At 37.9% G+C, this 27,783-nt stretch overlaps 1 protein-coding gene across 1 annotated transcript in view; it reads left to right on the top strand.

Moving 5' to 3' along the window:
- LOC102894513 (cytidine monophosphate-N-acetylneuraminic acid hydroxylase) overlaps positions 1-27,457 on the top strand; it is a 38,371-nt gene extending 10,914 nt beyond the window's left edge. Inside the window, exons 6-15 of the mRNA XM_006919525.3 lie at positions 185-332; positions 654-735; positions 1,512-1,649; positions 4,024-4,159; positions 7,705-7,845; positions 17,539-17,713; positions 19,277-19,393; positions 22,610-22,725; positions 24,862-24,958; positions 26,271-27,457. Of these exons, the coding sequence (XP_006919587.1) occupies positions 185-332; positions 654-735; positions 1,512-1,649; positions 4,024-4,159; positions 7,705-7,845; positions 17,539-17,713; positions 19,277-19,393; positions 22,610-22,725; positions 24,862-24,937 (1,129 nt within the window). The 3' untranslated portion in view covers positions 24,938-24,958; positions 26,271-27,457. The remainder of the gene's footprint in view (positions 1-184; positions 333-653; positions 736-1,511; positions 1,650-4,023; positions 4,160-7,704; positions 7,846-17,538; positions 17,714-19,276; positions 19,394-22,609; positions 22,726-24,861; positions 24,959-26,270) is intronic.
- Positions 27,458-27,783: the final 326 nt, after the last annotated feature.

Below are 27,783 nucleotides of genomic sequence, written 5' to 3' on the forward strand. Positions count from 1 at the left end.
TGCAGTGGTGAGATTCCCCTCACCTTTCCAGTCAGCCTTGAGAAAAAATTCTTGTGGACTCTGATGAGTCTGGTTTTTCAGTTCCTTACTTGTTGGTCAACATGTGATGTGGGGAGCAAACTATTTCTGATACTAAATGGTCCTATTTTTTCACCTTTCAACCTTTCCATCCTTTTGATCCTAGTTACCCCACACTGAAGAAGCTTGCTGAAAAAAGACCAGATATTCCCATTTATGTTGGAAACACAGAAAGACCTGTATTTTGGAATATGAATCAGAGTGGTGTTCAGTTGACTAATATCAATGTAGTGCCATTTGGAATATGGCAGCAGGTGAGATACCCATGTTTTTTCCACACTTTTCAGTTATGTTTCCATGTTGAATGTTAGGTAAAGTAGTCACTTTAAGATTAAAAAACAATGACCTATTTTGTCTGTACATAGTACTGTGTATAGATAACCTCCATTCTAAATGTCCCTTGAGCTAAAATAAAAGACTCTCTATATAGTATAGTATAACTCTATAGTACAGGATAATACATTTAGTTTTAAATTAAGGAGATTTCTTTCCAGCAGAGGTGACAGCTTTCTCAAAAAGAGAAATTAAAAGCTAAACTGACATACACAGTCGCTGGTTTTATCGTTAAATTTCAGGTAGACAAAAATCTTCGATTCATGATCTTGATGGATGGCGTTCATCCTGAGATGGACACTTGCATTATTGTGGAATACAAAGGTACTTTTTCAACCTTATCAACAATAAAAAATAAAAAATACTCTTGTTAGGAAGGATAATAATAACTATCAGAAACTTCATCCTATGTTTATCTTCTTTCATCTTTATTTTACATAGACTATAATATATTCTATCCTTGTCTTAGAAAAATGAGCTGTGATTCAGATAATCTTTCCAGAGAATGAATTACTAGTAATGTATTCTATGTAGTGATGGGTACAAAGCTTTTTTTTTTTAATGAGGCAACAGATATTCTATATTTTACCTATAGAAATTTCTTCAAAGCTGCCTTTATTAAATAAGTCTTTCATCTTAAAATATTATCATGTACTAAAATTGTACACTTCTGCCTTTCATTTGAGAAGTTGGTCTTACTGCCCCCCAACAATCATTTGAACGTGAGCTTGGAATGGCATTTGTAAAAGATTAAGAAATTTGCATCAATCTAATCACCCCTTCCCTTGATTTCTTTGGTCTCAACATCTGGAGATAGTCGGCTACGACCCTAGAGTGGACTGAAGTTAGTCATCCTCATGTGACATCCAGAATCTACCACATCAAACAGGATGAATTTATTCATTTGAAAATTCAGAATTTGATAGTAAAGATCTTAGGTTTTGAAATCTGACTTTTTTTCCTTGGGCATAAGCTATTCTTCTGTAATCATAATGAGTCAGATTACACACTGTGTGTGGAAAACTTTTTTGGCTTGGGAATGCAAACTTTGGTGTTTAAGATTTCATCTTGAATACTCGTGCCACTTTATTTTTCCACAGGTCATAAAATACTTAATACAGTCGACTGCACCAGACCCAATGGGGGAAGACTGCCTATGAAGGTTGCTCTAATGATGAGTGATTTTGCTGGAGGAGCATCAGGATTTCCAATGACTTTCAGTGGTGGAAAATTTACTGGTAATATTTTATATGAATGAAACCAAGGAGCAGGCATGGCACTTTACCAGCTGCTGTGAGAATAAACACAAAGATAATTAAGGCATGGTCCCTCCCCCACAAGAAGCTCATGATTTTATTGAAAATCCAGACTTGCAAATCACAGGTATACAAACTTAAGTTTCCAACTCAAAGAATGCTGATGGAGCATGAATGAAACACTAAGGAGGTTAGGGAGCATCTCAGGAATAGGCAGAGAAAGAATCATTTGGATTCATGGTGTAGACCATAGAGTAGGACAGGAAAGATCTGACATTGGCAATCCAGGTTTAAGTACTCTTAGAATGTGGTTCAAAATAGGCTGTGTGCAACTTGATGTAGGCTCATTCCCTGGCCTTGTGAAATGCTCATACAGGGGAAGCCTACAGCCAGAGGAAGCCCCTCTAAAGTGTGGGGTCACTGAAGGTCGGGGTAGGGGGAATGACAAGATACTGGTCAAAGAATACAAACTTCCAGTTACAAAACAAATAAGTTCTGGAGATGTAAGGTACACGTGGTGACCATAGTTAACAATACTGTATTATATACTTAAAAGTTACTAAGAGAGTAGATCTTAAATGTTTTACAACCAAAAAATAAAATTACGTGACGTGATAGATATGTTAACTAACCTTATTGTGGTAATCATTTAGCAACAATACATGTGTATGAAATTATCATGTTATGCAACTTAAACTGATGCAGTATCATATGTCAGTTGTATCTTGGAGCTAGAAAAAAAGAGAGTGGGGTCCAAGCAGGGGCCCTTCTACTCTGGCTCTACAGGTGGTGCTGGGGCTGGGATGGGGGAAAGTATGTAGGTGATATATTTTGTTCATTTGGGTATCCTCAATACTAGTGCTGTAAGTCTTCAATATATGTCCACTCAATAAATTAATATGTTTGGTAAGTGATATCTGTCTAACAATGTGACAGAAAATGCCCACTTGCAGTATGAAGAAAGCCTCAGTCCAGTTCCTTCCTTTTCTCTATATGTCTGTATTCATTGCTTTCTAGATTACATAACCACATAAGAGATAGAGGGAAGGACTGTCCTTGGGAGTTAACAGCATGACTGGGGGGACAAAACATTCCTATTGAAGGATAACTAGCATAATCCCATTCTTGTGCGAGTGTATATGCGTGAGTACATGCACAGATATCTAAAATGGTTTGGAATATACTAGAATCTTAATAGTGGTTATGGCTCAGTTATGGGTAACTTACTTTTTTCTGTATCCTTGTCTGTGTTTATCAAATTTCCATAGCAATAAAAGTAGGAACAGCTCCCTGATACAGTGTCCCACATGCCCCGGTCCCTGCCTAATTCCTCATCTTCCTTGACTGCCTGTCTCCCATTTGTTTGCTGTATAGCAGCCTACACTGGCCTGCTCTTTGCTCCCCACACCCAACATACCAGTGCATCCCTGCCCTGGGACTTTCCCTTTGATCTCCACGCAGTTGGCAACTTCCTTATTCTGTGTCTATGCCTGTGCTCTCTGAATCAACACCATCTTCACTCACTGCCCTGCCTCAGAACGTACCTCTATTCCACACTCCTCCCCCAGCCTCTCTCTCCCATCACCCTGTTTTACTTCCTTCCTTGATCTTCATTCTTTGAAATGACATTATTTATTTACTTGTTCCTTATTTGCTTCTCTCACTAAAATGGATGCTCCCTGAGAGCAGAGGCCTGCTTTATCTTGTTCATCACTGTATTCTCAATGCCTAGAATGATGTCTGGCATAAAATAGGTGCTCAATTGAATGAATGAATGAATGAATGAATGAATGAGCACATGAACAAAAGAACAGCCTCTGAGGCAGGCATCATGATTCCATTTTACAGAGGAGGAAACAAACTTAAAGGATTTACATAGTAGAGCTGCATTTTTATCCTGTCGTAACTGACTCCATCATCCATGCTCTTAAACTCTGTGCATTGCGAGGGTATTATAAACATGTTTTACATTTATAATATACCAAAACAAAAAAAGCCATTTCCATGTTAGCAAAGAGTTAATAATTACAAGAATTACAATGCCCTTAAAATGTACATCATGCAAGGTCCTACCACGCATGCCGCCCTATGTGTTCAGCTAGGGTTCGAAGGAATGACCATAAACAAGGAGAGGGTTTAGTTGTTTTTGGCTGGGTTAGTAATATTTTCCTACTAACCAACTGAAATTTTCAAAATAAAACTGGGGGGAATTTTCACTAATGACCCAGAGGTTTGTTCTATTTCTGTATTATTCATCTCTCAACTTTATCTCCTGAAAGAGTTCCAATCCACTAGAACTTTTGTTTTTTGTGATTTCCGAACAGAGGAGACTCTAACCTAAACTCTGTCATTCCAGAGGAATGGAAAGCCCAGTTTATTAAAACAGAAAGGAAGAAGCTCCTGAACTACAAGGTTCGGCTAGTGAAGGACCTACAACCCCGAATTTATTGCCCCTTTGCCGGGTATTTTGTGGAATCTCACCCATCAGACAAGTAAGGCTGAATGTTTTGTACATTTTTACACATAAGTTAATGTGTCCTGGGGTGAGTTATTTAGCTTTAAGTTAAAGCTAACTTAACAACATGAAATGAAGAAGAGTGATTAGTAGAAGTCTGGGGCCTATTTAACAAGCTACCTGAAAACAGAGATGCTTGGCGGCTAGAGTTAATTTAGATAGATTTTGTCTGAAAGGATTCTGGGAGGATGAACTAATATGTGTTCAGTATAAGTCATCTAAATCAATCTTCCCAGTGACACTGTGAGGTAGGTGTTATGCCTTTTTTGCAGTTAGGGAATCTGAAACTCAGAGAGACTAAGCAATTTGCCCAAAGCCAGCCACCCTGTTGGGAACACAGTAGCTGAGAACCGAAACCTGGTATGACTAACTAGCTCCACAGCTCTTTTCTCTACACCACACTGCACTTAAGAGTAGAGAATTGTATCATTATCAAATTCAAGTTGTTCTCTCATTTGGGGGTATCTAAAATGATTTCTCTTGCAGCAATATAACTTCTAGGTCTTGTTTCTCAAGTGTATTTTTGGAGGTCCATTAATTTTCTTTGACAATGTTATATTAATGTTTTTGTTTTAATGGTCAAATGAATGAACTCTCCAAAATCAATGTACGGAAACAAAGAACTCAGTAATAAGTGGACAAAACATTTGAACAAATACTTCAGCAAAGAAGATATATTGATGCAAATAAACGTTAAGAAATGACTTGCCCATATTGGCTATTGTGTAGCGTAGATTAAAACTACAATGAAACCACAATCGAGTTGTAACACAAACATACATACACATTTTATAGAATTCACAACCCTTAAAAAAATAATATATACAATTTATTTATTTTGTAATATTGGAAGCATAGTTTTATTATTTCAAATGTTAAGATCTTGTAGCTGTTTTAATTTTTCTTTGATAAGATTCAGTTGATTGTATGTAGACTATATTTGATCCTTAGTACGTGCAGTGACTCATCCTCTAATTATAATACTGTTTTTATGAGCAAGTACAATTACCATCTGTTTTATTGAAGATCCACTTTATGACCAATACTAGGAACATTTTGTGAACAAAAGGCAGAAACTGCCTACGTGCAGACAGTGAATGCATGTGTCATTCTACTCTGAGAGTACACTTATCTATAAAACCAGTCTTTGAGATAAATTTTCATGACACTATCCAATCCTATAAGGACTGGCCAGGATTTTTCATCCACTAGAGGCAGCACAGTACAGTAGGAGAAATAATGCACATAGAATTTAGGTTCTGCTCCTACCAACGAATTGACTTCTCTGGGATCCATTTGCCTCATCATTAAAACATGACTGTTTTCACTCTGATGTTCTTTTATGTTCACTGATGACATAGCTACATGTGTCTAATCACTTAATATTTTCTATTGCTGATGTATTTCCTTTTTAACCTTGTTGACATTATTCAGCTGTCTCATATCTTCCAATTTTTTTCCAGAAAGATTGGCTTAAAGTTAAAAAATGATTTCTTTTGATCAATGCTGTTCATTATTTATTCATTCATTTATCATCTATTGAGCAGTACTGTGCTAGGTGCTGGAGAACTAGAGATGAAATGATCGTCTTCAGAGTTATGGTCTATTGGAAGAGAAAAATAATTATAATATAGAATGATATTTTGATACATGTATGCTCTGGAGGCAGTTGGATGCAGATGTCAGAAAATGACAACTAGATGCAACTATGAAGCTAAGTTTTGAAGTATAAGCAGACACTGACCAGCAAAGATAAAAAGATGCCGAGATGAGAGTATAGGTGACTGAGGAGGGTGTATGAGGAGTGCAGGGGAATGTATGAAAGGCATTGGCCATACAGTGAACAGCATGCTGTACCAAACCATATAGCTTGGATTTTATCCTGCAGGGAAGAGTCTAATGAGGAACGGGGTCATGATCAGACATGCACTAGGGAGCTAATGTCGAATGTCTGTGTGGTAAGAACGCAAAGGGGAATGTAGTAGTTGGCAAATGTTGCTTTCAGCACCCACAGTAACCCTCAGTGGGCAGCATCTAGGTGTTGGTTTTATTACTATTTTAGAGAGGGAGGCAAAGAAACATTAAGAAATTACAGAATTTTGTGAATATGATGCATTCTGTTTTAGGAAGAGTAATCTGATAGTATCATGGTTTGAAGATGAAGAGATTGAAGGCAGGGAAACCAGCTAGTGAACCATTTTGAGACTAGATGCAGTAAGAAATATGAGACAAAGTGGTGGCACTGCTTCCAGTTGAGGACTACGGCAGTGGGAAGACACTAACACATGTAGGAAGGGAAATGCTACTGGATGTCTTGGAGTGACATCTTTATTCGTGTCTGCAAAATTGATTCCAGGGTCATAAGTAATGTAACTCACCATGATGCTATAGAAATACAAATGCTTACAGTTGTTTTGTGTTCATCTATCTGACTGAAAATATCTGTCCAGTCTAGGTAACCAAGTTGTAGCTCAAGAAAGTGAAATTTCCTTTAACAGAAATGTCCATCTACCTAACCCATGTCAGATAAAACAATGCCAAATCTTTTTTCTCTGGATCTCCCTTCTTCTACTCCAACACTACCACAATTACTTTCCCATATCACATTGAAATTGGCGATTTACAGCTTTTCCAGAAAACTGTGGCTTGGAATTCGACTTTGGAGATACCCAGTTCTGATCAATAGCACAATTAGAAACTAGGTCTCAGGACGGCAACTGAGGATGTGTGTACTCTTTTGTAATAGATGTATTCCGAATGCTTTTGAGTGGAAAGACTAGGAGGAGGAGTGCTTCTAAACAACAGAAATTTATCTCACAGTTCTGGAGACTGGAAAGTGTAAGATCAAAGTGCTGGCAGAGTCTTTGTCTTGTGAGGGCCTGCTTCCTAGTTCATAGATGGTAGACTTTTTCATGTAACCTCACATAGTGGAGAGGGAGGAAAGACTTTTCAGACTCTACTCCCAAAGTTGGGGAGGGGCTGCTCCTGCGGCCTCCTGGGAAGGCTGGGGTAGCTTTGGCTGTGTGGTGGAAATCCGGGGGTCATGCTGTGTGGTGTGACCTGGGACAAGTCACCTGGCTGTCTAAGCCTGTTGTTCCCTTCTCTATAAAAGGAGACTAATAATGGAAGCTAGCTCATTAGAGTGTTGTGAAGACAGAATCAATTAGTTCCTGTGAAGCACTTGGTATAATTCCTGCCAAATAATATTTAATCAATCTTAAATACAAGAGTGTGCTATTTCCACCTATTTGTAATATTTAGTCTTGTTACATCTAACTTCTTTTCAATATAGATAGTGTATTAAATATTGATTCAATATTTAATATAATACCATCTGGTTATACCTAAAAACAAGGTATACATACAATCTTCCTTGATAACAATTCTTCTAGTCTTTAATTTTCTGGGATAAGTGGATTGGGAAGTGGGAATACAGAGAAAAGAAAAAAAATCTGTCATTGTTGTAATCAGACTGTACATCTGAGAGTAAACTTCTTACTTGAGAATGTTCTTATTTCTCAGGTATATTAAGGAAACAAACATCAAAAATGACCCAAATGAACTCAACAATCTTATTCGGAAAAATTCTGATGTGGTAACATGGACCCCGCAACCCGGAGCCACTCTTGACCTGGGTAGGATGCTCAAAGATCCAACAGACAGGTTCGGCTTAAATATTTATAGAGAATAAAAATGATTTATGAATTTTCTCAATTGAATGAGAAAATGAGGGACACAACTGTGACCTCTTGACAGGTCTCTATTTTGTTGACTAGCATACTGAGCTTGGTATGCAGTAAGAGTCACATATCACTTCTTCAAATGGAAGTCTTTCTATTTAAATAAAATAAACTATTAAATAGGTATCTTTCAAATCTAGGAGAAAAAAAACTGAGTTCCCCCCTAAGTTTCTAATTCTATGTAATAATTACTCATGAAAAAGTTTGATATAGCTCAGAAATAATTTTCATATTTAAGTAAAAAGCCATAAGCATGAGAGTTAGTTTTCATATCAGCATAAACATCACCCAACTCTCTATTCCACAGACAGTACATTTGAACAAGTAATGACATACTGGAGGGCAACCAAAGAAAAGTTAACATTGATGTCACAGACCTACATTTTTTATATATATATATTATCTTTACATTTTATTTTATTTTATTTTATAAGTTATTTCCCTTCTCTTTTTTAACTAAAAATTATTAGGATGACATTAACAAAATCAAATAAGTTTCAGTGTATCATTCAACAGTAAGTCATATATATATAGCACTGTGTGTTCACCACCCATAGTTAGATTTCTTTCTGTCTTCATATATTTGACTCCTTTTACCCCATCTACCTCCCCCACCTCCCCCCACCCGACCTTTGGTAACCACTGGTCTATTGTCCATATCCATGAGTCTCTGTTTGTTTATCCTGTTTGTTTGTTGCTTTTAGGTTTATATCCCACATATAAGTGATATCATGTGATTTTCAACTTTTTCTGTTTGGCTTATTTCACTTAGCACGATTATCTCAAGGTCCGTCCATGTTGTGGCACCTGGCAGTATTTCATCTCTTCTTATGGCTGAGTAATATCCCATCGTATATATGTACCACAGCTTCTTTAGCTAATCATCTATCATAGGACACTTTGGTTGCTTCCATGTCCTGGCCACCATGAATAATGCTGCTATGAACATCAGTGTGCAAATATCTTTTTGGATATGAGTTTTCAAGTCTTTGGGGTAAATACCCAGTAGAAGGATTGCTAGATCATTTGGTAGATCAATTCTTAGTTTTTTGAGGAACCTCCATACTGTTTTCTATAGTGGCTGTACCAATTTACAATCCCACCAGCAGTGTTTGAGGGTTCTTTTTTCTCCCCACCCTCTCCAACACTTGTTATTACCTGTCCTGTTGATAACAGCTATTCTAACAGGTGTGAGATGGCATATCATTGTGTTTTTGATTTGCATTTCCCTAATAACTAGGGACGATGAGCATCCTTTCATATGTTTGTTGGCCATATTTAAATCATCTTGGGAAAAGTGTCTCCTCAGGTCCTCTGCTCATTTTTAATTAGATTGTTTGCTTTTTTGTTGTTATTGAGTTGTATGAGTTCTTTGTATATTTGGATATCAGGCCCTTACCAGAGGCATTGCTTGCAAATATATTTTCCTATTTGGATGGTTGTCTTTTTGCTTTGTTGATGGTTTTTTTTACTGTGCAGAAGCCTTTTAGTTTAATGTACTCCAATTAATTTATTTTTGCTTTTACTTCTCTTGTCTTTGAGGTCAAATTCATAAAATCCTCCTTAAGTCCAAGGTCCATGAGTTTAGTTCCTATGTTTTCTTTATGCAATTTATTGTTTCGGGTCTTATATTCAGGTCCTTAATCCATTTTGAGTTAATTTTGGTGCGCGGTGATAGACAACAGTCTAGTTTCATTCTTTTGCAGGTAGCTTTCCAGTTTCCCAGCACCATTTATTAAAGAGACTTTCCTTTCTCCGCTGTATATTTTTGGCTCTTTTGTCAAAAATTATTTGTCCATATAAACATGGGTTTACGTCTGGACTCTCAATTTTGTTCCACTGGTCTGTGTGTCTGGTTTTCTATCAATACCATGACGTTTTGATTACTGTCGCTTTGGAGTATTAATTTGAAGTCGGTCAGAGTGATGCCTCTAGCCTTGTTCTTTTATCTCGGGATGGCTTTGGTGATTCGGGGTCTTTTGTGCTTCCATACAAATCTGATAACTTTTTGTTATATTTCTTTAAAAAAAGCCAATGGGATTTTGATGGGGATTGCATTAAATTTGTATACTGCTTTAGGTAATATGATCATTTTAACTATGTTGATTCTTCCAATCCAAGAACATGGAATATCTTTCCATTTCTTTGTATCTTCTTCGATTTCTTTTAATAGGGTCTTGTAGATTTCATTCTATAGGTTCTTCACATGTTTTGTTAAATTTGTTCCTAGGTATTTTATTCTTTTTGGTGCAATTCCAAAAGGAATTATTTTTCCACTTCTTATTCTGACAATTCATTATTAGAGTATAGGAATGCTATGGATTTTAGAACATTGATTTTGTATCCAGAAACTTTACTGTATTTGCTTATTGTTTCTAGTAGTTTTCACGTGGAGTCTTTAGGGTTTTCTATATAGAGAATCATGTCATCCACAAATCGTGAGAGGATGTGCTCTTCATTTCCTATTTCACTGCCTCTGTGGAGTCTTTAGGGTTTTCTAATAGAGAATCATGTCATCTGCAAATAGTGACAGTCTGACTTCTTCATTTCCTACTTGGATGCCTTTTATATATTTCTCTTGTCTGATTGCACTCACTAGCATCTCCGATGTTATATTGGATAACAGTGGTGATAGTGGACAGCCTTGCCTTGTCCCTGATTTTAGAGGGAAAGTTTTTAGTTTTTCATCATTAAGTATAATGTTGGCTGAAGGTTTGTCATAGATGACCTTTATTATGTTAAGGTACTTTCCCTCTATATCGATTTTGTTAAGTGTTTTGATCTTAAATGGTTGCTGTATCTTGTCAAAGGCTCTTTCTGCATCTATTATATGATCATGTGATTCTTATTTTTTAATTTGTTTATGTGGTGTATCACATTAATCGATTTGCGCATGTTGAACCATCCCTGTGCCCCTGGGATGAAGCCTACCTGATCGTGGTGTATAATCTTTTTAATACGTTGCTGTATTCGGTTCACTAGTATCTTATTTAGAATTTTTGCATCTGTGTTCATGAGAGATATTGGTCTGTAGTTTCCTTTTTGTTTGTTATCTTTACCAGGTTTTGGTATCAGGATAATACTGGCCTCATAAAATGAGTTGGGAAGTATTGCCTCCTCTTCAATTTTTTGGAAGAGTTCGAGGAGAATAGGTATTAAATTTTCTTTGACTGTTTGGTAGAATTCACTGGTGAAGCCATCTGGTCCTGGACTTTTACTTTTTGCTAGGTTTTTAATGATTGTTTCAATTTGCATACTGCCGATCAGTCTATTTAAATTTTCCAGTTCTTCTTGATTCAGTCTAAGAAGGTTGTATTTTTCAAAGCACTTGTCCATTTCTTCTAGGTTATGAAATTTGGTGTTATGTACGTTTTCATAGTATTCTTGTATGACTCTGTATTTCTGCAGCATCTGTCATAACTTCTCTTTCATCGTTGATTTTATTTGTGTCCTTCCTCTTTTTTCTTTAGTGAGTCTAGCCAGAGGTTTGTCAATTTTATTGACCTTCTCAAAGTACCAGCTCTTCGTTGCATTTACTTTTTCTATAGTTTTTTTGTTCTAAATTTCATTTAATTCTGTTCTAATTTTGATTATTTCTTTCCTTCTGCTGACTTTAGGCCTCATTTGTTCTTTCTTTTCCAGTTTTTTAAGATGAAGCGTTAGGTTGTTTATTTGGGCTCATTCTTGTTTTTTGAGATAAGCCCGTAATGATATAAACTTTCTTCTTATGACCACTTTGCCATGTCCCAAAAGTTTCGATATGTTGTACTATCATTATCATTCGTTTCTATGTATCTCTTGATCTCTCTTTTTATTTCTTCTGTGACTCAGTCATTCTTCAATATCATGTTGTTTAATCTCCATGTATTTGTTTTCCCTCTTTCTTTTAACAGTTGCTTTCCAGCTTTAAGGCATTATGATCAGAGAATATGGTTGGTATGATTTCAACCCTCTTATGTTTGCTGAGGCTATCTCTGTGTCCCAGTATGTGGTGGATTCTTGAGAATGTTCCATGTGTACTAGAGAAGAATGTATAAGCAGCTATTTGGAGATAGAAGGCTCAGGAGATGTCAGTTATGTCCGGTTGGTCTAATGTGTCATTTAAGGATGTTATTTCCTTATTGATTTTTCTGTTTGGATGATCTGTCCATATCCAACAATGGGGTATTTAGGTTCCCTACTACGATAGTATTTGGTCTGTTTCTCTCTTTAGTTCTGTTAGTAATTTCTTTACATATGTTAGGGCTGCCTAATGGGGAGATTAGATATTAAGAGTTATATCTTCTTGATGCATGATTCCCTTTATCGTTATGAAGTGAACCTCATTATCTTTCTTAACCGTTTTTGTTTTGAAGTCCGTTTCACCCGATATTAGTACTACTACTTCTGCTTTTCTCTGAATGCCATTTGCTTGAAATATAATTTTCCACCCTTTCTCTTTGAGTCTATCTTTGTCTTTGGAAATGAGATGTGTCTCCTGGAGGCAGTATATGATTGGGTTTTGTTTTTTGATCTAATCTGCAATTCTGTGCCTTTTTATTGGTGAATTCAGTCCATTTATATTTAGGGCAATTATTGAAGTACGAGGTCTTTTTATAGCCGTTTTTTGTTTTGCTTTCTGGTAGCTCGGTGTTTCCATTGCTTCTTTGTCCTTATGTGTCTGTTTTTGTTTATTTTGGTTGGGTTTCAATGGTTTTCCATCTGGTCCTTCTTGTTCTATGTTATGTACTTTAGTTCTGAAGTATCTTTAGCATGTGGTTATCATTATGGATATGTAAAGGAGATACACACACACACACATACATATATATGTACATATATATATACATGTATATATATAGTCATCCATTTTCTTCTGCACATGCCTTATCTCCATTCCCTTTTGCAAATTTGGATTTTTTTAAAGTTTATTGGGGTAACATTGGTTAATACAATTATATAATTTTTAGGTGTACATTATAATTTAACATCTGTATATTCTCAATTTTAAAGCAAATTTTTCAAGCAAAAGTCCAGTTTCCTTCATCTTCCATATCAAATATGGATTTTTGAATCCTCCCTTTTTCAGTCATTGTTATCTCAATTTGTCCCTATGTATGCTGAACATTCATTACTATCTTGCTATAGCAATTCTCTTATTGTTTAAGCTTATAATGCTCTGTTCTTAGTATGGATTGCACTCCTCTGCTTCTATCTGCCTGCTAGTTGACTTACTCCTAATTATGTTTGTTTTTTGTTTTGTCATTTTGTTTTAGGTGAGCTGACTCCTTTCAGTATTTCCTGTAATGCGAGCCTCATAGTGGAAAATTCTCTCAATTTGTGTATGTCTGGAAAGGTGTTTATTTCTCCTTCATATCTAAAGGAGAGCTTTGCTGGGTACATTATTCTTGGCTGGTAGTTCTTTTCATTTAATAGTTTGAATATTTGATTTCATTCCTTTCTGGCTTGTAAGGTTTGTGCTGAGAAGTCTGACTATAACCTAATTGGTTTCGGTTTATAGGTTACCATGTTCTTTTCCCTAGATGCCCTGAGAATTCTTTCTTTGTCATTGATTTTTGATAATTTTAATACAATGTGTCTTGATGAAAGCCTTTTTGGGTTGAGATCATTGGGTGTTCTGTTGACTTCTTGAATTCCAAGCTCCAGCTCATTCCTTAGATTTGGGAAATTCTCTTCAACTATTTGTCTGAAAATGCTTTCTAGTCCCTGCTCCTTTTCTTCCTTGTTCAAGAATGTCCATTATTCTTGTTTCCTCTTCTGATGGTATCAGCTAGTTCTTGTATTTTTCTTTCATTCTTTTTCATTCTTTGGTTTCTCTCTTCTTCCTTCTGATTTATTTGTATATTTCTGTCTTTGATATCACTGATCCTTTCCTCCATTTAGTCGACTCTATTTCCCTAGCTTACTATTTTATTCCTCATCTCTTGTAGTGTGTTCTTCATCTCCTGAAGTTTTATTTGGTTCTTTTTAAGGGTTTCAATGTCCTTGCTAAAAAACTTATTCTGTTGATCTAATTGTCTTCTCAATTTTTAGAATTGTTGATATGAATTGTTTTGGATCTTATTGAGTTTTTTCTGAGGTACTATCCCGAATTCTCTGTCATTTAAATTGCCCATTTCTATGTCTATAAGCTTATTTTCTGAAGATTTTTCTCTTTCTTTCTGAGCTGCTTTGTTACCTTGGTTGTTCATGGTGTTTAATTGACAATTTCTCCACCTGGGCATTAATGGAAGTGTATTCTGCTTTTTTTCCAGAAAAGAGATTTATTATATAAAGGTCCCTCTTTAGCCTGCTGCTAAGAAGCCAACTATCTTTTGGTTTCCAGTAGGTGGCGTCTAAGCCTCTTGGATCCCTGCTTTATATAAAGTCTTAATAATGCCTTTCGTTTTTCTTATAAATATTCAATCACAATCGCTACCTTCAGTCTCAGTTAATGTCAGCATTAGTGACAATTTTGGTAGCGTTTGCTCAGATTCCCCTGGGGCTCTGAGGTGTTTGGTGTGGGAGGATGTGGGGGGAGGGACCCTCTGGGTTGGGGGATGGGGACTGCAGCTCAGCCTCACATTTTGCAACTGTGGCTGGTAATAATCAGCTGTTGTTTCTCTGCCTTCCTCACTTCTCTGCTTTCTGCCCTGATCCCTGGGCACTGCTGCTGCGTGGAGGTCACAGCTCTCTCAGTCACTGCTGTTCAGGAAATCTGCTGCACCTTCTACCCTCACCCTCTTCCTTCATGATGCTTGGGCTATGAGAAGCAGCTTCTTTGTTTCTCCCAGTCTACTGACCAACTCCCATGGTTCTGTCCTGTGGTAGCTCTTATTTGCAGATCCCTCACTCAGACATGCTTGTACGCAGATTGGGTGTTTTTTGTTGAATTTTAGATGTTACACTTATTGTTGTTTCAATGGGGGAGATCTGGGGATATCTCTAACTCTGCCACGCTTCTGACATCACTCTCATAGATTTTTGTAAATACTTGTCTTGAACCAAATGGAACCCTTATTTAGAAATAGACTAACCATGTTGGAGAACAGAGCACACGATCTTGGCCTCACCTCTACAGGATTAGTCTGAGTTGTTTGGGCAGCCAATTCAGTCCTTTTGGTAATATTCCATGTCAAGTTAGCTATCAAATCTGGTGAGTTCCTCTCCATAAATCTCTCACAAATCTATCATTCATCATCAGCCCCTTCTGCCATGGCCTGAGTCTGGCTTCTCACAATTTTTACCAAGTTTCCTGCAGCAGCCCCTGCCTTATTGCTGTGCCTTCACCCCAAACCTGCTTTTGTCCTTCCCCCATGCCCACCTTCTTCAATCTGCTAGTCTCTGGTAGTTGCAGTCCATTGGTGGGTCATAAAATCAATGGCATCAATCACAATAAGCACTTTTTATAAACAAAATAGAACAGAACAGAATAGAAAAGACCTGAGTACATTGCATTTAACAAAGATAACTATTATTTCAGGAAGCTTTTGTTTCACAAGTACCCTTGGTATGTGGACCCCTGGGGTCCTGATACAATTCTTACTGGGATCTTAGGCAAGAAGTTTAAAAGCCTCCCTCTTCTTCATTGCTGCCAAAGTTACCTTTTTAAAATGCAAAACTGTTCCTGTTCCTTCCCTACTTAAAATTCCTTAAGGTCACCCCCGTACCTCTAGGATAAAAGTGGTTTTTATTCCCCAGTTCAAGGGCAACAGAGATTTTCAGTTCTTTCAAGTATTAGTGGGGCATTCAAGAGCCTTTGTCACTGTCATTTGCTGGACTCTCCATTGTTTCTCTCCAGTTCTCCAGAGGCATCATATAGCAGTAACTCTCAAACATTAATGAAGATCAGAATAACCTGAGGAACTTGTATAAATGCAGATTCTTAGGCTCCACCCCTAGAGATTCTGACTCATTAGATCTGAGGGTGAGCCCAGGAATCTGCATTTGTATCGTGGTGTACCACCAAAGCATTTTGGGTAACAAGACAGTCAGTATTGTAGGATTTTCAGGAGTAAAACAGAGTATAAGGGACAGAAGGAGACAAGTGCTTAACTCTGTTGAGGGGAAAAGAGGATGGGAGAGAACAGGAAACGTTGTTAAGGAAACTGAATCTGAAATCTCTGGCATTTGAGCTAGGTCTCAGAGGTGAGGAGGTGACAAGTGGATTAATTGAGAAAGAGAGAATGAAATAGAGATGGGTAGATAGGACGGAGAGAGGGAGGGAGGGAGGAGGAAGAGAGATTTTAGTCAGAAATAATGGCATGCGATGAAGGGAAATGTAAACAGTGTCATGAGTTTGGTGAATGTAGATACTTTGAATGAGTGAATAAATAGCTGCCATTTATTCAGAAATGGTTTCTTGAGCTCCTTCCTTATACCAGATATCATACTAGGTACAGGCACACAGCTGTGGAAACATCCTTCCCTCAGGAAGCCATCCTTCTCCCTGAGTACGGAGTTGGGAAGTGAAGTGGAGAAGGATGGGGCAGGAAAAAAAGCTAGGGTCGAAAAGGCGTTCTCAGACAGTGTAAGGAACTTGCCTGTGAGTTAAGAGAGCTCAAGAAAGTTCTAAAGCAAAGAATGCACATTACCATATTGTGTTTTAGAAAAACCATTTCAGTTTTCAGAGAAGCATGTATGGGAAGAGGCTAGAGGGAAAACAACCAGAGTCAGAGAGGCTGTGGTTTTATCCAGGAAGAGATTGGTGAGGGTCTAAACTGAGACCAGAGTAAGGGGTTGGAGAAGCAGATTTGAGATATATCTAGAAATCAGAAGCTTTAGGATTTGGTAGGTAAGTTATTATAGAAACCAGTGCATTTGTAGCTTTGTGCAAACAGTGGACTAAAAGTGTTGTTTTGAGAAAAGGGACATAGAGACCTACCATTACTCACCAAATCTTTTAGACTGCCTTTTTCCCTCCCTATGTGTCCCTTATCCAGAGCACATCCTATTCTATTCTCACAATTCAAGATTTTGCATTTCATGCAATGATCCACCTTTACCCTAGATGCACAGAGCCCTAGGAATGTCAGAGATCTCTGTTGTCCACATTGCTGATGGTGTTTCATGATTAAATTGCCCACGTGTCTGTGAGCTGTGGTTTGATTAGTACAGTAGGAACCCATATATTAGAGATGCAACATTCTGAATATATATCAAAGATAGGCTAAAGCCATTCATGTGCTCAACAAATATTTATTGAGCCCATTTATGCTCCAGTCATGGTTTTTATTTTAATCAAATTTATATTCTAGTGGAGGTGAAGGGCAGGGCAGGGGTGAGCAGAGATCCACATTCAATCTGATGACAGTATATTCAATATTTCCACCATTCAGTTTTTGGACCCAAAGGATCCACATCAGTGGTTTTCCAACTTTTCTTCCCTAGGCATATGCTTTCTTATTTTCAGATAAAATATGGCTTAGAAACCCATCATGCTTAACAATTAGAAGGAACTATTCTAGTTTAGGTTGGGGGTGGGCCCTGCCCCTCACAAGGCCCCTGAGGTACTTCTATTGGACCCTGAGGGTCATCTGAACTCTTGTAAAGCCACTTGTATGGTTAACTTTTTGAGTTTCAGCACTAACTCTATTTTTTCTTTCTTCCACTGTTCTCTTGCCTTTGTGTCTTTAAGCAAGGGCATCATAGACCCTCCAGAGGGAACTAAAATTTACAAGGATTCCTGGGACTTTGGACCATATTTGAAAATCTTGAATGCAGCTGTAGGAGATAAAATATTTCTTCACTCAGCCTGGATAAAGGAGTACTTCACCTGGGCTGGATTTAAGGATTATAACCTGGTGGTCAGGGTAGGCTATTAAGTATTACTTGTCTTTGCTTTCTTATACAATGAAATGGATGGAAATCCTTAGGATTCCAAGTTGTTTTTCAATAAGCATTCATCATGCCCCACTAGCTGCCTGAGAATAGATCTGGCCACGCGATAAACAATCTCTTATTGAACACTTGTGGGGCGGATGAAGTCCAGCTTAGTTTCTCTTTTGGAGCGTTCTTTTCCCTCGTATCACCATAAGTTTGGTTTCATTGTTTGTTTTTGTTTTTGTGGGTGTTTTGTTTTGTTTGGCATGGCAGAAACAGCTGTTTAAACTGTGGACCTTGAAGGTGGGATGCACTGCAGAGGTGATGCCCTGTAGCAGAATAATGTAGAAGCAAGTAACTTACCTGCAGCTGTGATGAGGTCGGCCTAGATCTAGAACTTAAATTAGCCTGACACATACACATAGAACCCACATGCCAAGTGATTCAAGTTGTAACCTGATCACCAATGCTGAAGGTGTATCCACCAAAAGCAAGTTAAATACTAACAGGTAGGGAATGCAAGAGAAAGAGGAGGCCTGAAATGTATCGGGAGTACCTGCAAAGTCAGCAAGCAACCAGCCACTTACATGTACATTTTTGCTGGCTTACATTTAGTGCCTGATGATGTGCTTGCAGGCAAAGTTTAGGAAAGGCATCAGGAAATGAACCACATTCACTCTCTTAGAGACCAGGATAGGTCACTCTCAGAGCAAGGACCATTTCCAAGTTTCTCTTTCAACCCCTGAACATTAATGCCAGGCAACACTTGTCATTCTCAAAAGCATTCCTAAAAACTTACCTGGGGGCCAAGACCAGTCTGTGACGATTTTTACAGGTCAACAGTGAAATATGAGTATGCATATGAGTGTGGTTACAAAGATGTCAGCTCTCTTTTTTTGAGATGAGTTGTCATTATTCCAATATTGAGTCCTTCCTATTTTTGAAATGTTTAAAGCATTCTTCCTTTAATGAAATAAAAGTAGATGTAAATTTTTTTAAGTCCTCACTTGACAAAATAAAATAGTGGTGCTGATATTAGCTCCTAAATATGTTTTAGGAAATTGTCTTTGAAATCCAAAGACCTGGGAAACATTAGTGTAAATGATATTTTCAGCTAGACAATTAGCAGAAAAAAGAGAAAACATTTGGAATTGTCAATGAAACTATTTATCTTTAGCTGTTGTATAATGATGAAAAATATTCCAAATGTTATTTAATTTTTAGCCTGCAAACATAGAATAGTATTAGATAGTACTAATAGTACTTAAGATAATCATCACCTGTAAATTCGATTGAAGTCAGTGATATAAGGCAATTTTGCTAGTGCAGGAGACTAGGATTTGAATGTTGTCGGTTCAAGACACAGGAGGGAGATTGAGGGAGGGGCTAGAGGAAAAAGAGGGAGTAAGAGAAAGGAGAGGAGAGACTACGTTAATGCCGATTCACTGCTACCATTTAAGGGCTTTCGGGTCTTACACATTCTAGAATTTTTTAAGGACCTTGACCACCAGATTGATATGCTTCTTCCCTTTATCGTGTTGTTATTTGCACAGATGATTGAAACGAATGAGGACTTTAGCCCTTTTCCTGGAGGATATGACTATTTGGTTGACTTTCTAGATTTATCTTTTCCAAAAGAAAGACCAAGCCGAGAACATCCATATGAGGAAGTAAGCAGTGACATTGGTGGAAGTGCCCCTCCCCACTTCCTCCTTCTCTCCCTTACCCTCCCTCCCTCTCTCTCTTCCTTCCCCTCTCCCTTCCTCCATCCCTCCCTCCCTTCCTCCCTCCCTCCCTACCTTTCTTCCTCCTCCCTCCCTTCCTTCCTCTCTTCCTTCCTTCCTTCCTTCCTTCTTCCTCTTCTTCCTTCCCCCTTCCCTTCTTTTTTAAATAAACTTTTTATTTTAGAATAACTGTAGATTTACAGAAAAGTTACAAGGATAATATACAGTCTTGTTAACTACTTTACTATGGTGCATTTGTCACAACCAATGAAACAAGATGAAAACATTATTATTAGCTAAACCCCATACTTGCTTCTTTTTGCGTCATTTGCGAAGATTGGCTTCTCCACCTGCTTACTTCCTAAGCTCTTAGCAGCCTATGGGCATTGGTGTCCACCTCTCCTTTCTCCTCTCTCCTGTGCTATCTCCTCTGCCTCTTGTCCTGCCTCCCTCCAAACTCATGAGCTCTGTGAAAGGAGTTAAGTCAGCATACACTAACATTTTGTTGAGCTCCAGTTTTGAGCAAACCGCTCAGCTGCGTCAGGAATGAGGTTAAGAGCCGTGGTTTTGGAGATAGCGTCAAGACTGGTGGCTCTCACCAGTTATTGAGCTTTCTGAGCCTTGTTTTTTTTCTTCCATAGGGTCTATTTCCACTTTACCAGTTTTTTGTGATAGTCAAATGACATCGTATATGCGAGCATGCATTGTAATTTTAAATTACATATAATGTAAGAATTATTAGATAAACCAGGAGGATATGCAGTCTGCCTTTAAGCTTATTACATGTGCCATATAAATGTGTGACGCCTTAATCAAAGAGGTTTAAATGTGCCTTTGTATAATAAATATGTTCTTAAACCACATATTAATGATTTGACGGTAATTTTTGCAAATCTGGATTTTCATGTAAAATAACCAGATTTATAAATATGGAAAGCTAATTCAGTTTTCTAAAAGGGACTGTGGGCTGCACCAAACAAAAGGCTGGTCAGGGCTCACTAGGTTAAGTTGTGAGAGTGAGGAGCCAACTATTAGACTGTGGAACCTCAAGTACCAAAACGCAGAGAGTCTTGCCCTGGGACATCACAAATGCAGTACCTACTCCTGTTCTTCTCTCTCCCCAAAATTGATTCGATTTATTCAGAGAACTGTCTGAATGTACTTGGCGGGAGCCAGGCACAGGCATAGGGCAGGGGTCAACTGTTTTGTGTACATTGTGCTGTGTCCTTTCCCTCATCCATGGTACTTACCTCCACCCCTTTCACTGAATGGCCTCCTCATGCTCTCTGGGATTCTGCAGCCTCTGCCCTATTCTTTGGTTGCCACTCATTGCAGTAATTAGTTGAAATCTCCTACCTGTTGATGACTCACTTCGTTTCTTCTCCACTGTGGCACTTTATAGCTATATAATTGCTTTGTCAATATTCTAGTTGGGTCTAGAAGTGTACAAAAAACAGGTTATGCATGTGATCCATCTGTCATTTTGAACTAGAAGTCCTTTCTCAGCTCCAGTGACAATTTCTTCGCTTCCATGACTATTCTTTCTCTGCATTTTCTCAGGGTCTCTCTTTCTCCAGCTGCCAATTAAATCTCTTGTTTCTCTGCATGGTTCTGCTCAACCCACTCTTCTTCTCAAATCTCTTCCTGGATGAACTCATCTGCTAGTACCACTTCTCCGCTGATGACTCCAAAAATCCCTGGATCCTGCTCGAGCTCCACCGAGCTCCCCCAACACTGCCTGCTAGGTAGCATTACCCGGACTTCCAAATCCTTGGTACCTATTCAGGCCCATTCAAAATTCAACTCATCATCTTCCTTCTCTTTCTCCATTTCTCCCTTGGTCATTGGCAGTATCATCTCCCCAGCGAGGCTTGATAGACACAAGGGAACAATCGACTGTTCCTTTTCCCTTCATCCTCAAATATAATCAATCACCAAGGCCTTTCCATTTACATCCTAACTATTTCTCAAAGCTACCCCTAATTCTCCCTTGTGCTCCTCTACAGATTGAAAGATCAGGAAAGGCCATCTCCCTCCACTGTGAGGAGGCAGGTCCCAACACTGCATCGCAGCTGGGCAGTCCTTGGCCTGAGCAAATTGTACATCATGTGTCTAAACCCCTATCAGCAAACGAACAGGTCCTCTGACATGGGTTTGTAACCTTAGTTTACAGTGGATGTAATCATTTGGTAGGACCGGTGAAGGAAAAAGAAAGAAATCCAAAATGCCAATCTTCTAAACGTCCTGTGTCATTTATTAGCCTGCCATTGATGACAATTTGCCTCTACTGCCATTAGCGTATTTATCAGGAAGAAAAAATGTATGCAGAATCTGAAAAAGCTCCTGGGTAAACTTTACAGTGGTTCTGATGAATTGTTAAACCATGTCCAGTCTGAGGAAAATTTACCTTCACGCTATTTCATGCTCTTTTCATAAAACGTCTATTTGTTTTTTTCTCACAACAGTCCTGTCATGGACTGAGTCTTAGTAAGGTTAAGGCTGCGTGATTAGCAAGTACAGGGTTGAGACTGAAAGCACCTCTGCTTGTCTGCTAACCCTGTGCTCCTTGACTATTCAACAGTTTCTGCATCTCAGGTTGGGATTCTTTACAGGTAAAGGCCTTGGCCACCTAGGTAAGGGAATCTCACCTGAAACACACAGTCTGCTGTGAAGTTGAAGGCTCTGCTTTGCCTCTGAGTGCTTAGGTAGAAGACTAGAATGCTCTATTTCAGAATAACAGTGACATCACACATTTTTTGAATGCTCACTGTGTGCTAGGCCTCATTTTAAATATTTTACTTACATTGACTCAGTTAATCCTTACAACAATCCTATGAGGAATGGCCCATTATCTTCATTTTATAAATGAGAAAACAGGCAGGATAGTTGCCAAAGCTATTAACCTGGGTGTGAACCCAGCAGTCTGACTCATCCATGCCACGATGCTTCCCCAGCTCCTGATCCATTTCCTGGTTCCCTTCTCTCAGTTTCTGCCACACTCAGGCCCTCCTCCCTCAGCCTGTGATGCCTGCTCTAGTAGACTTCTCTCCTTGACACTCTAGGCCCCTGCTGTCCTAGGCATCTGCTTCTCCCAGGGACGTGCGGGATCGATGGCCGGTGTTGCCTGGGTCTCCCCTGCTAGTTGTTCCATGTCTGTTTCAGATCCAGAGCCGGGTTGATGTCATCAGACATGTGGTGAGGAATGGTCTACTCTGGGATGACTTGTATATAGGATTCCAAACCCGACTTCAGCGGGATCCTGATGTATATCATCATCTGTAAGTCTGAAAATATCCGCCACACCCTAGGCCACTGCAGAGGATGCCATGGATATATAAGTGGAGTCAGTGACTGACTACATGCCCCCAGGACCATTACATATGATCCTGATGGATAGATATGTGAGATTCCACCTTTAGATCTTTATGCCTCTGGTAGCCTGTTAAAAAGCAAAGCTGGTTAGAAGATAACATTTTAAAGAGTCATTATTTATATATTCATGCAAATGTGTTCCCATTCCTTCTGAAAGTGGTTTTTGATGTAGAAAATGACATTATGAGAGTGAAGAATGTGTTTGCCAAGCAAGATGTAGCAAGATGCAGCCATTAAAGACAGTCACCTCTCAAGTCTCACTGTTGCCTGTGCCCAAACCTGAGCATAAATTTGATAGGCTAGTTGGTTAAGGGGAGTAACCCACTGAGGTTTTGCCTATACTTCAAAACCATGTAAGTCTCTTACTGCAAAATTGCCTAAGTCTTTAAGATTATATTTGAAATATTTGAGTTGAAATGTCAGAAAGGCCCATTTGCCATTTTTATATTTGCAAAATAATTACTAAGAGGGAGAAACTCTCTTGTCATTACCACTGATCTTCTGAAAAATGAAAGAATTTAGTTTTGAATAAGAAAAACCCACAATCTAGCTTCTGCTCTTGAGTTTGCAAGCTTGCTTGAAATTTATTAAAATTTCTTTTTAACTTATCTCCTTTTGAATGTTTTTAAATTATGAAAAAAATGTAAGGAATGTAAAAGTATATAAAATAAAAAGAAAACAACCCCACCCTGCACTTCCCACAAAGCCCTGTGTCCTTCCTCTCTCTCCACCCAGTCTCCAGGGCAACCAGAGATAACAGCTCTGTGTGGGTCACCCCAGGCCAACGTCTGGGCGGATCCACATTTCTCTAAATACATGTGTTCGCAATAAAATGTCCCATATAGTTGGGAGGAGAAGGGAGGGAGGGTTATTGATGCTGTTGTTTTTTTTAAAGTAACATACATTCTGCAGCTTGCATTTTTTTTCTCATTCATGTATCTTCGGTTTCCTTCCACGTTGGGACATACGCATCAGCCTCAAACATTTTAACAGCTGTAAAAGAGACCACTTTTTGTTCATTTTCCACAGAGCATATACCTGAATTCTTGTTCTGGGAAAAAAAAAAAAAAAGAAAGAACGTGACAACATTGTGGGAAACCTAGAGGTTACTTTTCTTGAGAAAATATTTTCTGTCTCGGAAACTTCTAGGATATTGATGCTTAAGACTATTTTGTTATCTTGTGTTTAGATAACAAAGGTCATAAATATCTGAGGATCCCCTAAAGAATTTCAGGAAATAGTTGCAACCCAATTTATCTTCATTGCTCTCAAAATGGGGTGTATGGATTTATTCAACATCTTTCTGGTTATAAAAATAATACATATCTACTGTCGAGAATTTGAAAAAAAAATTTTAGATACAAGAAGAAATTTAAATCACAAATAATCTTACTACCACCCCACCCCTCAGAAATAGCAATTTATACATTGGTGTCTAGTTAGACTTTTTTTTTTCTGTTTATAAGCACATACTTGTACACTTTTTATAAAAATAGGATAATGCTGTCCATACTTTTCTATCTGTATGTTTATGAAACAATCTTTGATCTACTTATACTTTTCTAACTTTTTGCTATTGAAAACAATGATTTGGCAAATAAACATGTAGGTGTCTCTTGCACACTCTCATAGTTGGTGTACTCAGGATAAATTTATAGGAGTGGAGCTGCTGGATCCAGTGTGGAGGCCCCAGGGGCACGCTGCCAAACCCCTCTTCAGAAAGCCAGTCCACCTTCACAGAAATAATATAGGAGAGGACAAGTTACCTACACTGTCACCAATACCAGGTCCTAATGCTTTTGTGTATGGAATAAAAATCTATATTTTTCACACACATGTATTCCTTAAAGCAAGGTGCATCACAATAGAATAAAAATAAGACTCAATTGTCTGTATTCAATACACTTCAAATGCTAAGCTGTAGGAACAGCTAAAACCACTCTTAGAGAGGGCTGAGCCCTGGTTACCAAACAGATCCTGGCAGAACAACAGGCACGAAAATTCATTACCAAATCCATTTCTTTGTTTTGTCTCTCTTACAGGTTTTGGAATCATTTCCAAATAAAACTCCCACTAACACCACCCAACTGGCAGTCCTTCCTGATGCACTGTGAGTAGCGCGGATCTGAGATTTCTCAGGTGAGGCTTCCTCAGATCTGGGAGACGCCCTGACCGTACATCCCAGCAGACTCTCTTTGGCACTAAATTAAGCAGGACTGTGCTTGACAGAAAACCAGACTTCAGGGGGGAATGAAAGGAGCTAACATTACAAGAACATTCAAGGTTAAAAATAAGTAAATGAAATGAGTAGTGAGTGCATCCAGCACAAGTCTGTAGATTCTCTGGTCTGGTTGAGGTGAGCATACAGCTAGGTAATGGACGAGACAAAAATTATCACAGGTGATCAGTGAGTGGTCAAAGCTAAATCCTGATCACGTGAAGAAAAGCAATGACAAAAACTCAAGGGAGAGACGCTAACGAGAATAAGATGGAAAGCATCAGCCCTCCATGTTCTCTCAGCCTCTCTCCTTTTCAGGCTGATGAAGATCAGCTTGACAGGCACAAATCAGATTTGAAACCCTTTCTACCATCCAGCTTGGGATGTGATTTTATTAACTGAATTACAAAACCTGTTTCCACACACTTGTTATTGGAAAGATCACGTACTATTACTACAAAGATAGTAAATTCCTTGACTCATACGTGTGTGTGTGTGTGTGTGTGTGTGTGTGTGTGTGTATTTTCTACAAACAGCTATATTGTAATACTCTGTTATCTCTTCTGGTCAGTGAACTCTGAATTTCTTAAAAGTAAACACTCTTGCCTGTGTACTGGTAAAATTAAGGATCTAAATTGAACATTCTTTTCAGTTCCATTCTCTAGCCAGCACAAGGCACTGGGCTAGACCTTCTAAATTAGGATTATAGGCTATAGGGGATGCAAAGAAAATTCACATACAACTAGATGATAAAGCAAGCTCAATAAGTGCTATATGTGTTGTCCAAAGTGCTAAGAATACTGAGGAGAGAAAGAGAGATTACATCTGATTTTTTTAGAGGACCAGGAAGAGCATTATGGAAAGGTAGCATTTCAGGGTTTGAGTCGGGGGAGGGTGTTAGGAGGGTGGCTTGAAGATTGAGTAAAATTCATAATAAGCTGACATGGAGAAGAGGGATGGTAGAAAGAACACTCCAGACAGAAAGAGTACACGAAGTTAAAAGCTAGAGTTCTGTGACCAAAAGTCATTTGGTGAATCTATAAAAAGTTGGGAAGAGAGTCATATTCCAGGTCACATTCCAGTTTCAGGTTTCCATTTACCTTAAAGCATCATAGACTATGTAACTTGAACTAAAGAATTAGAATAAAAATTTGCCATAATGCAACAGAAAAATGAAAAAGTATTAAAATGACATTTATCCTATCGTTCATTAGTAATACCTTTAATTCACAGAGATGCCAAGCAACATGAAAAAGTCAAGAATGTACTGATGCTACACTTTGTACACAAGAAGCTTATACCAAAGAAACTATGTTTTATTGACATCAACCATGGAAATTACATTTTGTGTTTGTGAGATGTTCACATATCTTATGTTTGTGGATTGCTACATAGCCAGATTGTTAATATTTTACTTATTCCATTCACAATTCTCTGTAAAAGAACCAGTGAACTCAATAGGAACAAATTCTCTATGAAAAACAAAGCATAATAGGCGGAGATGTGAATCCAAGCATAGAAGAAATAGAAAAGGAGAAAATTTTTCCTAGAACACAATGAGGAAAAAGGACATGGGGTGAGAAGCTGAGTTAGAAGAAGGAGAGAAAGAAGAAACAGATAAATGAGGGACCATAAGAAAAAATTTAGATGGAATTTTAAAAGAAGAATGGAAAAATAGACATGTTGTTCCTTAATAGAGAGATTCTCTAAATAAGGTCCATGAAGAAAGTTGAGTAAGAAGAGTTTGTGAGCTGCTTTCAGCTTTTCAAAAAGCTTTGTTGGATTCATATTTTACTAAAACAAGGACACCAAAAGGCTGCCCTAAAAAGTAAAATTTCATTGGGGCTGAAATTATTTTGATTCGGTGACAAAAATTTTTATTTAATGTAGCTTATAAATTCTAACATAGATCTTTGACTAATAAAAAGTATGAACACTACTAAAAATGAGTGTTATAGATAAATATTATTCAAAATCAATAGAAAAATCAACAATAAAGATCTGTATCTTGAAAAAATTAAGAAATCCTCTTCTGAACAGTTAAAAACATTGTCTCAATGGCCAAAATAGGCAACCAATTTATGTTTGTGCTAATGTCTATTGTTTATGATATTCACATGATTAAGACACATACACACAAATTTATTCTTAGGAAAATGTGATCATTAACTAGGTTTCTATTTTACATGTTGATGTTTTCAATACACACTCACACCTTGCTGATTTAAACATCAAAATTGATTTCGTTTATGTACACACCCTCTTTAATTCTGAAGATACAATAATCTAACAGTGGAATTTATCTCCTTAAATCTCTAAATTCATACTTTAAGTAGAAATGTTGGCTGTTTACTTATTAAGATTAACACCAATGATGTTTGATTATTCTGGTTCACCTTACATATTATGTGTAATGGAAATGCTGAGAATTCAAGAATTATATTTTTTAATTTACATTATATAGTAAATTATTTAATTATCACTGAAAAGAAATATAATGTGTATCAATAGAATATATGTTAAAATGTATATGGACAAATAAAAGATTGTTTTTAAATATAGATTTCTTTTCTCACCATCTTTATTCTCATGCTATCTTTTTAGTTACCTCCTTCTGATATCCTGGCTCCAACAATTCTTTATATGACCAAGACCTCTAATTCATTGACCCTACATGTCCTCAGTTCCCTTCCACTCATCCTAGATGGTTCTTTTCTACCTGTGTAGGCCCCACATCACCTGCCCT

This window comes from Pteropus alecto, unplaced genomic scaffold, assembly GCF_000325575.1.
Source record: "Pteropus alecto unplaced genomic scaffold, ASM32557v1 scaffold106, whole genome shotgun sequence".
Classification (NCBI taxonomy): domain Eukaryota; kingdom Metazoa; phylum Chordata; class Mammalia; order Chiroptera; family Pteropodidae; genus Pteropus; species Pteropus alecto.